A 14726-nucleotide genomic window follows, 5' to 3' on the forward strand; every position below is an offset into this window, starting at 1 on the left:
TCTTTTCCTTCCTTCCTTCCTTCCTTCCTCTTTCTTTCTTTCTTTCTCTTTCTTTCTTTCTTTCTTCTTTCTTTCTCTTTCTTTTCCTTCCTTCCTTCCTCTTTCTTTCTTTCTTTCTTTCTTTTCCTTCCTTCCTTCCTTCCTCTTTCTTTCTTTCTTTCTTTCTCTTTCTTTTCCTTCCTTCCTTCCTTCCTCCCTCCCTCCCTCTTTCTCTTTCTTTCTTTCTTTCTTTCTTTTCCTTCCTTCCTCTCTTTCTTTCTGTCTTCTCTTTTTTTAACATTTATTTATTTTTGACACAGAGTGACAGAGCACAAGCAGGGGAGGGGCAGAGAGAGGGAGACACAGAATGTGAAGCAGGCTCCAGGCTCTGAGCTGTCACCACACTCAGGATGTGTTAGCAACTAGGCTTTTCTGATGCTTTCACATCTGGGTTTTGCTGACCCTGGAGGGACCCCAGGCCCCTCCCAGAACTAGCCAGTCCCAGAGTTAGCAAGCAATTCACCTTTTAAATGCAAACTAATAGGGGCGCCTGGGTGACTGAGTCCCTCAAGTGACGGAAATGTTGATTTCAGCTCAGGTCACGACCTCAGGGTTCATCAGTTTGAGCCCAGCCTCAGGCTCTGTGCCTGGAGCCCTCTTCGGATTCCGTGTCTCCCTCTCTCTTTGCCCCTCCCCTGCTCACACGCGCGCGCTCTCTCTCTCTCTCTCTCTCTGCCTGTCTGAAAAATAAAATAAATATTTTTAAAAAAGAAGTATGCATTAGAAGTAGATCACCACTCTCAAAAATAAATAAATAAACAGTAAATAAATAAATGCAAGGATGCCTGGGTGGCTCAGTCGGTTAAACGTCCGACTTTGGCTCAGGTCATGATCTCACGGTTCGTGATTTCGAGCCCCGCGTCTGGCTGTGCTGACAGCTCAGGGCCTGGAGCCTGTTTCAGATTCTGTGTCTGTCTCCCTCTCTACCCCCTCCCACTCACCTCTCTCTCTCTCCCTGTCTCTCTCAAAAATAAATGAACATTAAAAAATTACAAATAAATAAAAATAAACCACCCAATCCAGAGCCCATACCCCGACCCCCTTGTGTATGGGGCTCTCCCGTTCCCAGGCCACCGCTCACCTGCCGGAAGCTTCCCAGGGCGGGACCACACATTCGGGAAGCCCCTAGACCCCAGAGCCCAATGGTGCTATTCAAGCCAGCCAGCCCTAAGCCTCCTTGCACAAACTCCAGTAAAGGCTCCCGTCCATGTTTCCCTGACCCCTTCTGCCTGCTGACGGACCCTGGCCCCTCCCTGCGTGGTCCCCTCTTATTGCAAAACACACTGTCTTCAACGGTCGTCCTTCCCTGAGGTCGTGGCCTCACGATTTCTGAAGAATACCAAATCCCATGTATACAAAACGAAAAGTCCTGGCGAGCCCTGAGTTCTGGCATTCTCCTCGCTTCCCACACAGCTGGGCTCCTGGATCCCACCTGCACCCATGGCTCCCTGTGCGCATGTATGTCTAGTGAGGGGGGCCCGGTCCGGGGGGGTGATCTGCTCTCACGTGAGGCACGAAGATTCTACGGGTTAATACAAATACGTTTTGCCGGGAGAGAAACACAGGCACGATGCTTTCGGGATGAAAAGCCCTGTACTTCGAGCAACATCCCTCCTTAGATCATTACGCAAACATATGACATCAATGTTGAGCGGATCAAAGAGGTCCTTAATTCCCCTGTGCGCGGAGCCTCTGCTGAACTTCAGAAGGTTTCCAAAAAGCTGGTGAGATAAACCTAAGCGAGGAATGAATAGCTCCCTCCAGTGCGATTGCCATCAGCATAAATCATTCCTGTATCATCAAAATGGACAGAGGAAGGAAAAAACCCCTCTGATCAGAATCCAGGCCTAAAGGACACAGCCGCGTTGAGAGAGAAAGACAGGGAAGGGGAAGCAGTGGGCCGTTCGTGGTGTCTCGTCAGATGTTCCTTTCCTCCGTCACCTGGAAACTGTTTTGCCGTCCAGATGAAGTGGATGCTCACCCTTGCAAAGCCGAGAGCTCTTTGGGCATCCCAGCATTCCCAGCATGCACCCTTGTGCTGGGCTGAATTGCGTCCCCTTCCCAACTTGTACGTTGAAGAAGCATCCCTAGGATCTCAGGACAGGACTGTCTGGCGATGGGGTCTTTCAGGAGATAATTATGGCAACATGAGGTCGTTGGGGTGCATTGTATTCGGGGAGGGCGTGTGTCCGAACAGGGACAGAGGATGATGAGGACACAGACCCACACAGAGGGATGACCATGTGAGGACACAGGGAGAAGACAGGGTCTACAAGCCAAGCAGACAGGACAGAGGAGGAACTAGCCTCAGCCCCGCCTGGATCTCAGCCCCCCAGCCTCAGCCCTGCCTGATCTCAGACCCCAGCCTCAGCTCTGCCTGGATGTCAGCCTCCTCGACTCCACCCTGCCTGGACCTCAGACTCTTGGCCTCAGCCCTGCCTGGATCTCAGACCCCCAGCCTCGCCCCACCTGGATCTCAGACTCCCAGCCACAGCCCTGCCTGAACGTCAGAGTCCCAGCCTCTAGCCCAGCCTGGAACTCACGCTCCCAGCCTCAGCCTGCCTGGATCTCTCAGACTCCCAGCCTCAGCCTTGCCTGGATCTCAGACTCCCAGCCTCAGCCCTGCCTGGACCTGAGACCCCTAACCACAGCCCTGCCTGGATCTCAGACCCCCAGCCTCGCCCCCACCTGGACGTCAGAGTCCCAGCCTCTAGCACTGCCTGGAACTCTGCCTCCCAGCCTCAGCCCTGCCTAGATCTGAGACTCCCAGCCTGAGCCCTGCCTGGACCTCAGACACCCAGCCTCAGCCCTGCCTGGATCTCAGACTCCCAGCCTCAGCCCTGCCTGGATCTCAGACCCCCGGCCTCAGGCCTGCCTGGACGTCAGAGTCCCAGCCTCTAGCCCTGCCTGGAACTCAGCCTCCCAGCCTCAGCCCTGCCTAGATCTCAGACTCCCAGCCTCGGCCCTGCCTGGATCTCAGACTCCCAGCCTCAGCCCTGCTTGGGCCTCAGACCCCCAGCCTCAGCCCTGACTGGACCTCAAACTCCCAGCCTCCACCCTGCTTGGATCTTAGACTCTCAGCCTCAGCCCTGCCTGGAACTCAGACCCCCAGCCTCAGCCCTGCTTGGATGTCAGACTCCCTGCCTGGGCCCTGCCTGGATCTCAGACCTCCAACCTCAGCCCTGCCTGGATCTCAGACCTCCAACCTCAGCCCTGCCTGGATCTCAGACGCCCAGCCTCAGCACTGCCTGGACCTCAGACCCTCAGCCTCAGCCCTGCCTGGATATCAGACCCCCAGCCTCAGCCCTGCTTGGATATCAGACCCCGAGCCTCAGCCCTGCCTAGATCTCAGACTCCTAGCCTCAGCCCTGCCTGGACCTCAGACTCCCATCCTCAGCCTTGCCTGGACCACAGACGCCCAGCCTCGGCCCTGCCTGGACCACAGAGCCCCAGCCTCGGCCCTGCCTGGATCTCAGACTCCCAGCCTCAGCCCTGCCTGGACCTCAGACTCCCATATTCAGCCCTGCCTGGACCACAGAGTCCCAGCCTCCACCCTGCCTGGATCTTTGACTCTCAGCCTCAGCCCTGCGTGGATCTCGGACTCCCAGCCTCAACCCCACGTGGACCTCAGCCTCCAAGCCTCGGCCCTGCCTGGATCTCACACTCCCAGCCTCAGTCCCGCGTGGACCTCAGACTCCTAAACTCAAGTCCTGCCTGGATCTCAGACTCCCAGCCTCAGCCCTGCCTGGATCTCAGACCCTCAGCCTCGGTCCTGCCTGGACTTCAGACCCCCAGCCTCAGCCCTGCCTGGACTTCAGACTCCCAGCCTCAGCCCTGCCTGGATCCCAGACCCCCATGCTTGCCCCTGCGTGGATCTCAGAGCCCCTGCCTCAGCCCTGCCTGCATCTCAGACCCCCAGCCTCAGCCCTGCCTGCATCTCAGTCTCCCAGACTCCCAGATGTGGAGAGAATAAACGCCTGTCTCTAAGGCACCCTGCATGTGGTCCGCTGTTAATGGCAACCCAAACAAATGAATAGAACCCTATGTGTAGGTACCAGTCAAAGGAATGCCTCATGCACCCCAGACGGGCTGTGCTTACACCTGCTGGCCAATGGAAGGGCAGGGGAGTCTGCTCACTCCTGTCCTCACCCTCACGGCACCCCACAAGTGGTGGAGGACTTGTGTGCTGAGTCCCTCAGGGAAACGGCAAGTGGCTCCTTTCTGAAATGTCCCTGAGCCTCAGTCATTCCTTATCCAAAGAACCTACTACATGTTTCCATGGCCCCACTAAAATCTCACATACGTTAGAGCCCGAGTAGGGGTTCTGGTTCCTTATTTCCATTCCCTCTAAAGGAGTATCCTTGTATCTAGGTTCTCAGAGGCCCCCTCCTGTCCCAACCATCTGCCCTTTGCCCAGAGTCTGCAGTTTCGACGAGGGTCACACGCCCAAGTAACCCCTTCCTACACAAGCCCCAGTTAAAACGCAGACACTTGAACGCCTTACCTGTGGAAACCTTTGTCCAGGTAATGAAAGGTGTGGGTTTCCCCGTTGCCTCACATGGGAACATAGCATCTGTCTCCGCAGTGACAGACACAGTCTGAGGGGATTTGGTGATGATTTGGGGCTTTTCCCCATGCGTCCAGAATTTGGATGCGGGCGGTCCTCCAGCAGAGAACAGCTTGGAGCTGGTCTGATGGAAGCTTCTGGAAGGCTGGCCAGATGATACCACGTTGGGGACGGAGCTCCGGGTGGAGTAGACCACAGGGATGTTCTGTGCATTTGTTGAGGGCGGCCCCGTGGCCCGGGGAGGGTGCAATAATGGAGGTGCGGGGGGACCAAAGTCCATGTGGATGATGCTCTGGGAATGTAGCCTATTGTAGGGACCTGGGTTGACTTTTTTCTCTCTTACGCTGGGGGCAGGGGATGTAGGCGTCTGGGGCTTGAGAGTAACTCCCAACTGTGGGAAAGAGAGGGTCCTGTTGAAAAAGAAAGGGAATCTTCCATTGGGATAATGGGGTACGCTTGAGCTTGGAAGCTTGCCACCAGGTTCTCTTAGATCTGGGATGTTGTTATTCCCAAACACTTTGGGGTTGACACTGAACCGGTCCATTCCTTGGTCAGTGAACTTACTAGGAAGGCGAGGTTTGGGCTTCCGCGCTGAAACCATGGGACTGGTCGTACTTGGTAATCTCAGAGTCGTAAAGTGCTTATTTTCTGGCAAAGCCCTTGAAGGGTACGCCGTTATTTCCGGTTTGTTGGTCAAGTGACGAGGGGGCTGGAGAGTTACAAAGTACCTAAAGGAGCCTTCTGTGGCCACATGTGGTGGCCTCACCGTTCCCCTCGGTGGGATTGGTTGGGCAGGAACTCTGGCTGGCTGGTGCAAAAGTTGGACTCTCCCAGCCTTACCGTCGGGGCCACGTGGAAGACTGTTTTGGGCCTTTCCATCAAATGCTTCCTTTCCCAACTCTTGCTTTGGAGTTAAGTTAAATTTATTCTGGTTGGAAGAAGGGGTGGATAAATCATGTGGCCTCAATACATGCTGTGTTCCCCCGTTATTCACCGGGGCTGCTTTGGTTTCTGGGATCCCCACATAATTCAAGAAAACGTTTTCCTTGGAATCTGTTAACGGTGGTGTCTTTGAAGAAAGAGAGGTGGGCTCCGTGAAGGTCTGTGCCCAGGACACAAGAGTGGTGGCCAGGAAAGGGGATGCAGTCCCCTCCGCGGGGGCAGGAGTCGAGGCAGGATTCCAAGGTGTGATTGCAGCTGGAGTCGTTTCACGATGATCATGAGCACCGGTGGTGGTTTCTGCCTCAGTTGAAGATGGCTCTACTTTTATGCTCAAGAGAGGGGTTGAGACACCCCCTTCTTCTGGTTGAAACAGTGTAGATGCTGTGACTGACGGAGGGAACTCGGAAGGAAAACCCATATCCTCCGACCGTTTAAGAAAGGGTGAGTTTGTAAGGGTTTCCACAGAGCTGGTAACAGGTGTGTCTGTCTGTGGCTTCCCAGGCCGGGCTGTCCCTGGGGGATTCCAGGGTGAGGTTCCGGGAAAGCTAGACGGAGCAGATTCCTCCTGAAAGTCTCCCACAGTGGAGACCTCAGAGCCAGAAGGTGATGCAGCATTACTCGAGGGGTCATCAGGGACTGGGCTGTCCGTTTTATGCTCATTGATGTTTGTGACACCATAATTCGTCATTTCCTTTCCGTCCGATATAGGTTTATAGGTGACTGGAATGGTCTCCTGGAGTTTATTGGGTGACAAGTGTCTTTTTGTGGTGGTTGTCACAGAATCTTCCACGGTAGTCCTCTCACGTGGGTCCCCAGTTGTCAGAGAAATGGTTGTAGATAAGAGTGGAGTTTCTGGACTGGGGACAATGACATTTTCATGCTTGCTTTCTGGGGAAGGGCTGGGTGTCGAGGCAGACGTGGGAAAGCTCGCTGTAGAAGTGGAATGCCAATGTTTATTTGGCCTCTTCCCGTGTTTCCTTCTTGGGGTTCCTTTGGGTACTGGTTCTGCCTGCTTCTCCGTTTGCGCCTGCTTGGGGACCCCAACTGTGCGGCCAATCCAAGATGTCGGCACCGGTGAACTCTCCACGTGCTCTGGAACCTTCGCCTCAGGTACTTGAGTAGGTGGAGTAGAAAAAGTCTCCGTCGGGGCAAAAGTCGTGGGCGGGGTTTGTTTATGCCTGTGTCGGAATCTGTGGGCGCGTAATCTCTTCCTCCCGTTGGGTCTCTTTCGAGAAGGGTGAGTGGCCGGCCCCCAAGCCGAAGTGGCCTTTTTGGTTGGCATCGCTGCTGTTACCGTGGTGGGGTCCTTGTCAAAGAGAGCACCCAGTGTGGTGTCGCTGGGATGTTCCGAGGGAGTGATGCCATTCATCACTCCGGGGGCAGAGTCCAGCGGAGGGGTAGATTTGACTCGCTTTCCCATACTATTAGGATCTCCGGAGTTTGTGGGGTCTCTCTCGGGCATATCTCCTTCCTGCGGTGTCTGAGAATTCTCCTCTGTGCCCTTTTCAATCAGCGGGTTTCCCTGAGTGCTTGAAGCACCTTTCACAAGCTGGGTGTTATCTGTTTGTCTCCGTGGATGTCCTTGTCGTTGGACAGCTGGCTCCCCTAATGCGACACTATCTAATGGCTCAGATGTCCTGGAGTCATCAACCCACACGATGGGGGTTGGCGTAAAGTGATCGAAAGTCAATTCTTTCCTGTTCTCTTCATCTGGCTGTGAGTCAGCCTCCACATCTGGGTAAACATAGGACACAGTCTCAGACTCAGCCAAGGCGATGGCACCCAATGGAGACTCATACCCATTTGACGTAGGCTCTGGCACGGACCCAACATCTCCTGCAGGCCAGCTCTCTGTGCCTGTGTTTTCATCGGTGGGCTCTTCGTAGACCGTGTGCAGGGTCTGGAGAGTAGGAGAAGATTCATAAGGGATGGATATCAGTACATTGGCGGTAGCCCACTTTGGGTCAACTTGAGTGGGAGTTGTATCCTCAGTCTTAGAAAAGTCATGGTCAATGAATTCTTCCAGATGTGTGCTTGTCACTTTGGGTTCAGCGACAATCACTCCATCATGTCCACTGTCCAGTCCCATCCTGGTTGAGGACACAGTGCCGGAAACCTGATCGTCCTCACCAAATGGAAATGCATCTGCCGAGGTTTCTTCAGCACTGGTTGTGGTCCGTGCAGGACCCTCCTCCCCTACCGAGGGGGGAGGGACGGCAGGCAGGAGGGGCGTCACCTCCGGACCCACAGATGGGGGAGTGGTGGTTTTAATGACCCGGGGTATTTCGGTTCCCTTAGGGAGATTTTTCCCACGTACTCTGGCTAAAATGTCTGCCCAGTGCTCCGGATTAATCTGTTTGTTTGCCATATTTATCCTTCGTCTGGACTCAAACACTCTGCGACCTTCTGCGATGTTCGTCTCTGGTTCTTTTTCAGAATTCTTCCAGGGTTTGAGTTTTCTTCGCCCTTTCTTGGTTTTCTGACCTCCAGCGACGGCATCGTCCTTTGTTTTGAGGAGCTCCTCTTGGTCCTTTGCGTGTAGAAATCTCCTTGAAGTGCTCTCTCCGTCTCCTACGCCTGAGCCACCTTCGTCCTCTACGACATCTCCTGGCACTCTGGAAAGAGTCTTCGCAGCTGGGTGTCTGCCTTTTTTGGATGACCGGCCAGATCCTTTCCTACTCACGGTGACCCCCACAGTAAAATGATCAGCCCCTTGCTGGTTGACAGCCACACATCTGTAGTAACCGCCATCACTGACTTGGACCTTTGGGATGGAAAGAGTTCCGTTGGCCAACACGGATGCATGGGACGTGTTAGCCAGATTATTTATTATCCTTTTGTTTGGAAGGATCCAACTGAGCTGGGCTTCGGGTATGGCCAGCGCACTGCAAGGCAGCATCACAGGCTCCCCTACGTTCTTTGGAATTGTCAGTGTATGTCCGTCGGGAGGCTGAGTGGCAGGTGGTTGCACAAAGACCCTGTACACCATCTGGTCCATTTCATCCCTCACCTGGGCGATGCACTGGTACAAACCCGAGTCTGACTGCTCTGTTGATCTGATCCTCAGCCAGCCGCTGGTGACGATGGAGAACTTGCCATGCTGGTCCTCCATGGGTGCTTTCAGCACGGAGCCATTCGGGAGCACCCAGGAGATGGATGGACTCTCAGAAGCCTTCACGTTACAGCTTAGCTGGCACGGATCCCCTTCCAAGACTATCTGGGCTGTGTGCACTGCTCGGCTGGGTTCGATCATGACCCAGCTTCTGCTCCGAGACTGCCTGGCCTCTTTGGCGGGCATTGTTAACGAATAGTGGGAATGATAGGAGAGCAGCACCTTTTTGGCCGTACTCTGACGTCGGTTGAGTTGGATATCTATGGACGGCTGCATGACCCATTCTGGTTCTGCAAGAATGTGGGCTCTGACACCCGTGTAGTAAAGGGCATCGTCATCGGCGTCTTGCCTGTACTGGTAGCTGACCTTGGGGTCTTTGCCGAGCATGAGCTCTCGGTTTAGCCTCACAGGGACCTCACTGTAATACGCGATCAGTTTCCACAGCTTCTCATAGTTTTCCCGAGTCATGGGACACTCAAAGTCCAAAGCAACCGTTGCATTTATATCAATCTCTTGGGGATCTGTCTGGTTCAGGTGGATTTTGTACACGTCCGTTGGCTTCTTGATGTCACAGACCAAGTTCACTGTGTTCCCGTGCTCGTCGGTCATATTCAAAGAGATGTTCCACGGGGGGAATTGGAACCTCTCCAGGGACAGCTGGCCGTCACCGTCTTCTTCTTGTTCCTGGTCTTCCTCACTGTTCCTGGTCATGTTCTGTCTCAGAGGAGACTCTATGGAAGGCTTGAGACAAGTAATGTCCTTCAACTTGTGAATCTCTTGCTTGTACAATCTTCGGGGACTGGAGCACGTGGCACATAGCTGACCACCTTCATAGGCTTTGTCCTTTTTGCACTTCAGAGTCCCTAAAAGGAATCAACAAGCGTGCAGTAAGTCAGGGAACCCAAGAGCAGCATGCCTTGCACATGCAGAGGATGAAGGCTTTCAGTGTACCTTTATCTCCTCAGTGCATGTACATAATGATTCAACACTCACCCACTTCTGTGACTTCACCAATGACTTGAAATCCATTTAGCACAGAATGTGGTACGGAACCCCGGTGTTTGAACTCCCTGACAAGGAGTAATGAATGCTTTTTTTCCAAAAGTATTTCCAAGTTATTTTTTTTAAAAAGTGACTCTGTTCACACACCCGATACAACTTACCTTCTCTGAAGGTCCAGGAGAATCTACATAAACAAATGCAACCAACCCATGAAAAGAGTTCGAGGTGAAAGGTCCCACTTTTGCCATGAATCACATCGTATCTGTCTTTCATGATTTTTTTGGTTGCCATAATTTTTCTTCTTTTTTAATGTTAATTTATTTTGAGAGAGAGAGTGAGTGGGGGAAGGGCAGAGAGAGAGAGAGAGAGAGAGAATCCGAAGCAGGCTCCATGCTGTCAGTGCAGAGCCTGCCTCGGGGCTCAAGATCACAAGCCACGAGATCATGACCTGAGCTGAAATCAAGAGTCAGACACTTAACCAACTGAGCCACCCAGGGGCCCCGGTAATTTTGCATTTCAGGCCATGTTTATGTTTTGGATTCCCATTCTACTCTTGTCTTCCTGGACACCAAGTGTTCCAGAATGTTGTCTGTATCTGCCTCTTTCACGGCCTTCAGCCTTCTCTGCCCATGGATGCATTCATGATGAGTGCTCCAGGACTTGGCCTAGGTGGCCTCACCTACATGTATGGTTTTCGTCACCATCCATTTTCCAATGACGGCTGCCATACGTGCTTGTCCAGTCAACACACATCGTACAAACTCCACACCGGTTTTCTACTTGACGTGCCTATTTCCAAGTCCCAGAGTCTCCCCCAGGTGACATTTATGAGACCGAACTGTCTTGATATCTGCTCACTTCTTTCCATCCCCGCTGGGAATAAACCAGTCAAAGGGCTATCATATGACTCAGAGCACGATAAACCTCCTGACTGGTTTCACGAGATCTGGTTCTGCCTCTCTGAATGCAGTTTTCCACGTGACTTTCAGAGTAAACACCTCAACATGCAGATATAATTGTGTCACTCCTTCACCCAACACGCACAGATACAAATATATACATACAGTGCATGCAGACACATAGGGACACATACGCACACACAAAAGATACACAGACACACATGTAAACACATGCACACACCAAATATCCACCGACATACGTGTATGTGCGTGCACACATAACACACACACACATGTATCTCCAGAATGGCCAAGACGGCCGTCTGTGCAGGAAAACATCATATTTTCACTTCCCTGATCCAATGTTTTGCTGGTAAAGGTCTACCCAAACTGATTTTCAACCCCCCGCCACGTACCCGGTGGGGTTTGGGGACTATCTCCCAGCAATGAAATATGAATGGAGGTGACGTGTGTCTTTTCTAGTTAAGACTATTAAGAAGCAAGGGGTGCCTGGGTGGCTCCGTTTGTGGAGCGTCCGACTTCGGCCCAGGTCATGATCTCGCGGTTCGTGGGTTCGAGCCTCGCGTGGGGCTCTGTGCTGACGGCTCGGAGCCTGGAGCCTGCTTCCAGTTCTGTGTCTCCCTCTCTCTCTGCCCCTCCTCCGCTCATCCTCTCTTTCTTCCTCCCCCTCCCTCCCATCAAAATAAATAAATAAACTTAAAAAAATCTACTTTCTTGCAACTTCTGCACAGCCCTCCTGTTTTTTGTTGTCTGGACCAGTGCAGAACATCCCTGTCACCCATTCTCAAGAGAGACGTGTCACAGCCACTGCCAGCCTTCCCTTTTCCAAGCATCTTTGAACACCTCCTCATATAACAGGGATGCAGAGAAAGTCCCACATGTCGCCGTAACCCAGGGCTGCATGGAACACTCCAGATATTCAGTTTAGGACAACCATAGTCAACCATATAAAACTGAATGATCATTGCCTCACAATTGCCTGACGGAGACAGCTGTGAGAATTATGGAACCGAGATGCCTCAGCATCTACGCTGTAACCCTTTCCACGGGAAGCTTCCTGCCGTGCTGATTTGGCGATGTTCTCTTCACAAGCCAAAGCCATGGCACAACGCTGGATGACATCAGCTCTCCAGAAGGGTGGGCACCGTGCAGGTGGGAGCCACGTTCACTGTGCTCTCCTCTTACCTTTGGATCTGGCGTCCCATTCCAGAAACCCCTTCATCTTGCAGTCACACGACCACGGGTTCCCATGCAGGTAAAGATTCTCCAGAAGAGGCATGTTCTGAAGCATCCCCGTGGGGAGAGTCGTAATCATGTTGTCCGCTAGGTAGAGGTGTCTGATGGTGGAGACTCTGAAATAATCCAGAAACGTGAACGTGGAGAACGTGCCAGGGTGTAGCTGCTGCAGCTTGTTTCCTTCTAAGTGGAGCAGCCTTAGGGAGGTTAGGCCATTGAAAGCTTGTGGGTGGATGAACTCGATCTTGTTGTGGTCAATGTGCACCCTCGTCAAGCTCCGCAGCCCCTGCAGGGTCTGAGCCGTGATCACACGCAGCTTATTGTAGCTGAACTTGAAAACCTACAAAGGCAGGGGCGGAGCGGAAACGCCTGTTTATAACAGACAAAGCCACAAGCAGGGACAGAAACCAGAACAAAGGGCAGAGAGGGAATGACATGAAGCTGGTTTTTAACGGGAAGAAAAAATCGGCCATGTTATTAATCGTTGGGGAGCAGGATGTCGTTTCCCCTTGCTCATTAACGGTCGTAGAAGCTGCAATTCCCGATGCTTGTAAAAGCCCGGGTTTACCTGGAGAGAGCTGAGGTCTCTTAAAGCCCCGTCGGGGATGCTGGGGATGTCGTTGCCATGAATCATAAGCAGCTCCAACTTGCTCAGTCCCGCAAATGAGGTTTCTGACAAAGCCTGTATACTATTAAATCTAAAAAAAAAAAAAAAAAAGAAGAAGAGTTGGAATAAGAAACAGTGAATACTGAAGCCCCATCTGGGAAAGATTCAGCAGTCTGCCCAGGAACCATTTACCCAATGTTGAGTCTGAGGCGTACTGGTGCCATTTCTTGCTTTGTATCCTTGTCCGTTTCTAGGGTCGAAAGGAAAATGACCTACTCTTACTGGCCTTCACTCGGTTCAGGAATATTCGCTGGATATTTTGACTAAGAATGTGCTAATGCAGCTAGAGGTGATTTCAGGGACACAAGTAGGATTTGGAGTCGAAAGGAAGCTGGTCCAATGGCCCCTTGTTGGAAACGTCCAATGGAAAGTGTGCATAATGATGGATGACACATGGGTCATTGAATGCAAAGAATGAGCATCGATGCCAAGGAACAGGCAGCTTGGAAAGGAGCTTTGCATCATGTAATGACAGGAGGAGGTACTCCAAGCTAGGAAGGACCAAATTAAAGAACGAACACTAACACCAGCTCTCTGTTTCACCAGGACCAGTGGCCATTTCTGATGGATTCTCCAAATTAGTTGTAAACATTTTGGTGTCTTTTGGTTTTCGTGTCGCGTCAACATTGGTAAAGATGTTTTCTTGGCCAGTTTGAAAATTGTTGATCTCCGGGACGCCTGGGTGACTCAGTCGGTTGAGCGTCCGATTTCGGCTCAGGTCATGATCTCGCAACGTGTGGGTTCGAGCTCAGAGCCTGGAGCCGGCTTTGGATTCTGTGTCTTCCTCTCTCTCTGCCCCTCCCCTGCTCACGCTTTGCCTGTCTCTCTCTCAACAGTAAATAAACATGAAAAAATTTTTTAAAAAAGAAAATTCCTCATTGCTACCTTACTGATGGCACAAGGGAATCCCCAGAGTCAATGCCTAGAGAAGGCATTCTAAAATGAGTGAAGAATTCTGTATTGGAGGGCAGTTGCTTTGTGCCACTGCTTCTGCTGAAATACAACACATGTAGCCTGACATTATTTATGACTTCCCCATAGCACCTAAATAAAAGGAAATAGATGTTGTAAGACAGTGAAGGTGAATGCTCATAGCTAAATACAACAGACAACGCCAATTTCTTTCCTTTTTAAAAATAAGTTTTTAATGATTATTTAATTTGGGAGAGAGAGAGAGCATGCGACCGGGGCAGGGGGCAGAGAGAGCGAGAGAGAGAGAAAGAATCCCCAAGCAGTCTCCGCACAGCCAACACAGGGCCCGACTTGGGGCTTGAACTCACGAACCATGAGATCATGACGGGAGTCAAAATCAAGAGTCAGACGTTTAACTGACTGAGCCACCCAGGTGCCCCATTCTTATAAACACATATGTGCCCAAACCCTAATTTCGAAGTCAAGATCTGGCTAATGACTCCTCTAAGAGCCAGCCTGAGGAAGCATCACTTTTCAGCTATAAATTCCAGGAAAAATAACCTCCAACAGCAAAACCACTCAGCTTGATTGCTTGGACGTCTACAAAGAACGACTTTAAACACTGCATTGTTTTATAAGACCAACTTAGGCAAAGGAAACACTCAATGCAATGAAATGTATCCTGTCTCGTTAGGAAAACGCAATAGGGCTTTGAAGTGATGCACGGGTAAAATACAGTAAAAAGTAATCATGGCTGCTGTTTGCATTTAACTCACAGAGTCAACGGACAATTACATAGAAAGGCTCCCCCTTCTGGATTAGACAGCATGGATACTGGACAGTGCCCAGAGAACCGTTTGGGCATCACAGCTGAGTGGGGATGTGTTAGTGGCATCCAGTGGGTAGAGACCACGGGTGCTGATGAACATCCCACAATGCACAGGATGGCCGCCCACAAAGAATGGCTCAGCCCTTAATATCAAGAGTGTTGAGATTTGGAAACTGCCCAAGCGGAAGAGATGCTGACTGTTGGTCTATCTATCCATCCACCCATTATCTATGTATGTATGTATGTATGTATCTATCTACCTACCTATCTATTCACCCATGCATCCACCCATCCATCCATCATCTATCTACCTATCCATCATTCCATCAATCCATCCATCTTCTACCTATCCATCCATCATCTATGTATCATCTATCTATCTATCTATCTATTCATCCATCCATTAACCCATTCATCTGTTCATCCATCATATACCTATCCATTGATCCATCCATCCATCATCTATCTATCTATCCATCCATCCATCCATCTGTCCATCC

General features: G+C 51.5%; 1 protein-coding gene across 1 annotated transcript in view; it reads right to left on the reverse strand.

The window, feature by feature from the left end:
* The window catches only part of MXRA5 (matrix remodeling associated 5), a 29360-nt gene that overhangs the window by 8374 nt on the left and 6260 nt on the right, over positions 1-14726 (reverse strand). Inside the window, exons 3-5 of the mRNA XM_049643338.1 lie at positions 12387-12516; positions 11768-12158; positions 4544-9523 (exon numbers count right to left, since the gene is read on the reverse strand). Coding sequence (XP_049499295.1) covers positions 4544-9523; positions 11768-12158; positions 12387-12516 — 5501 coding nt within the window. The remainder of the gene's footprint in view (positions 1-4543; positions 9524-11767; positions 12159-12386; positions 12517-14726) is intronic.

The sequence above is a fragment of the Panthera uncia genome, chromosome X (assembly GCF_023721935.1).
Source record: "Panthera uncia isolate 11264 chromosome X, Puncia_PCG_1.0, whole genome shotgun sequence".
Classification (NCBI taxonomy): domain Eukaryota; kingdom Metazoa; phylum Chordata; class Mammalia; order Carnivora; family Felidae; genus Panthera; species Panthera uncia.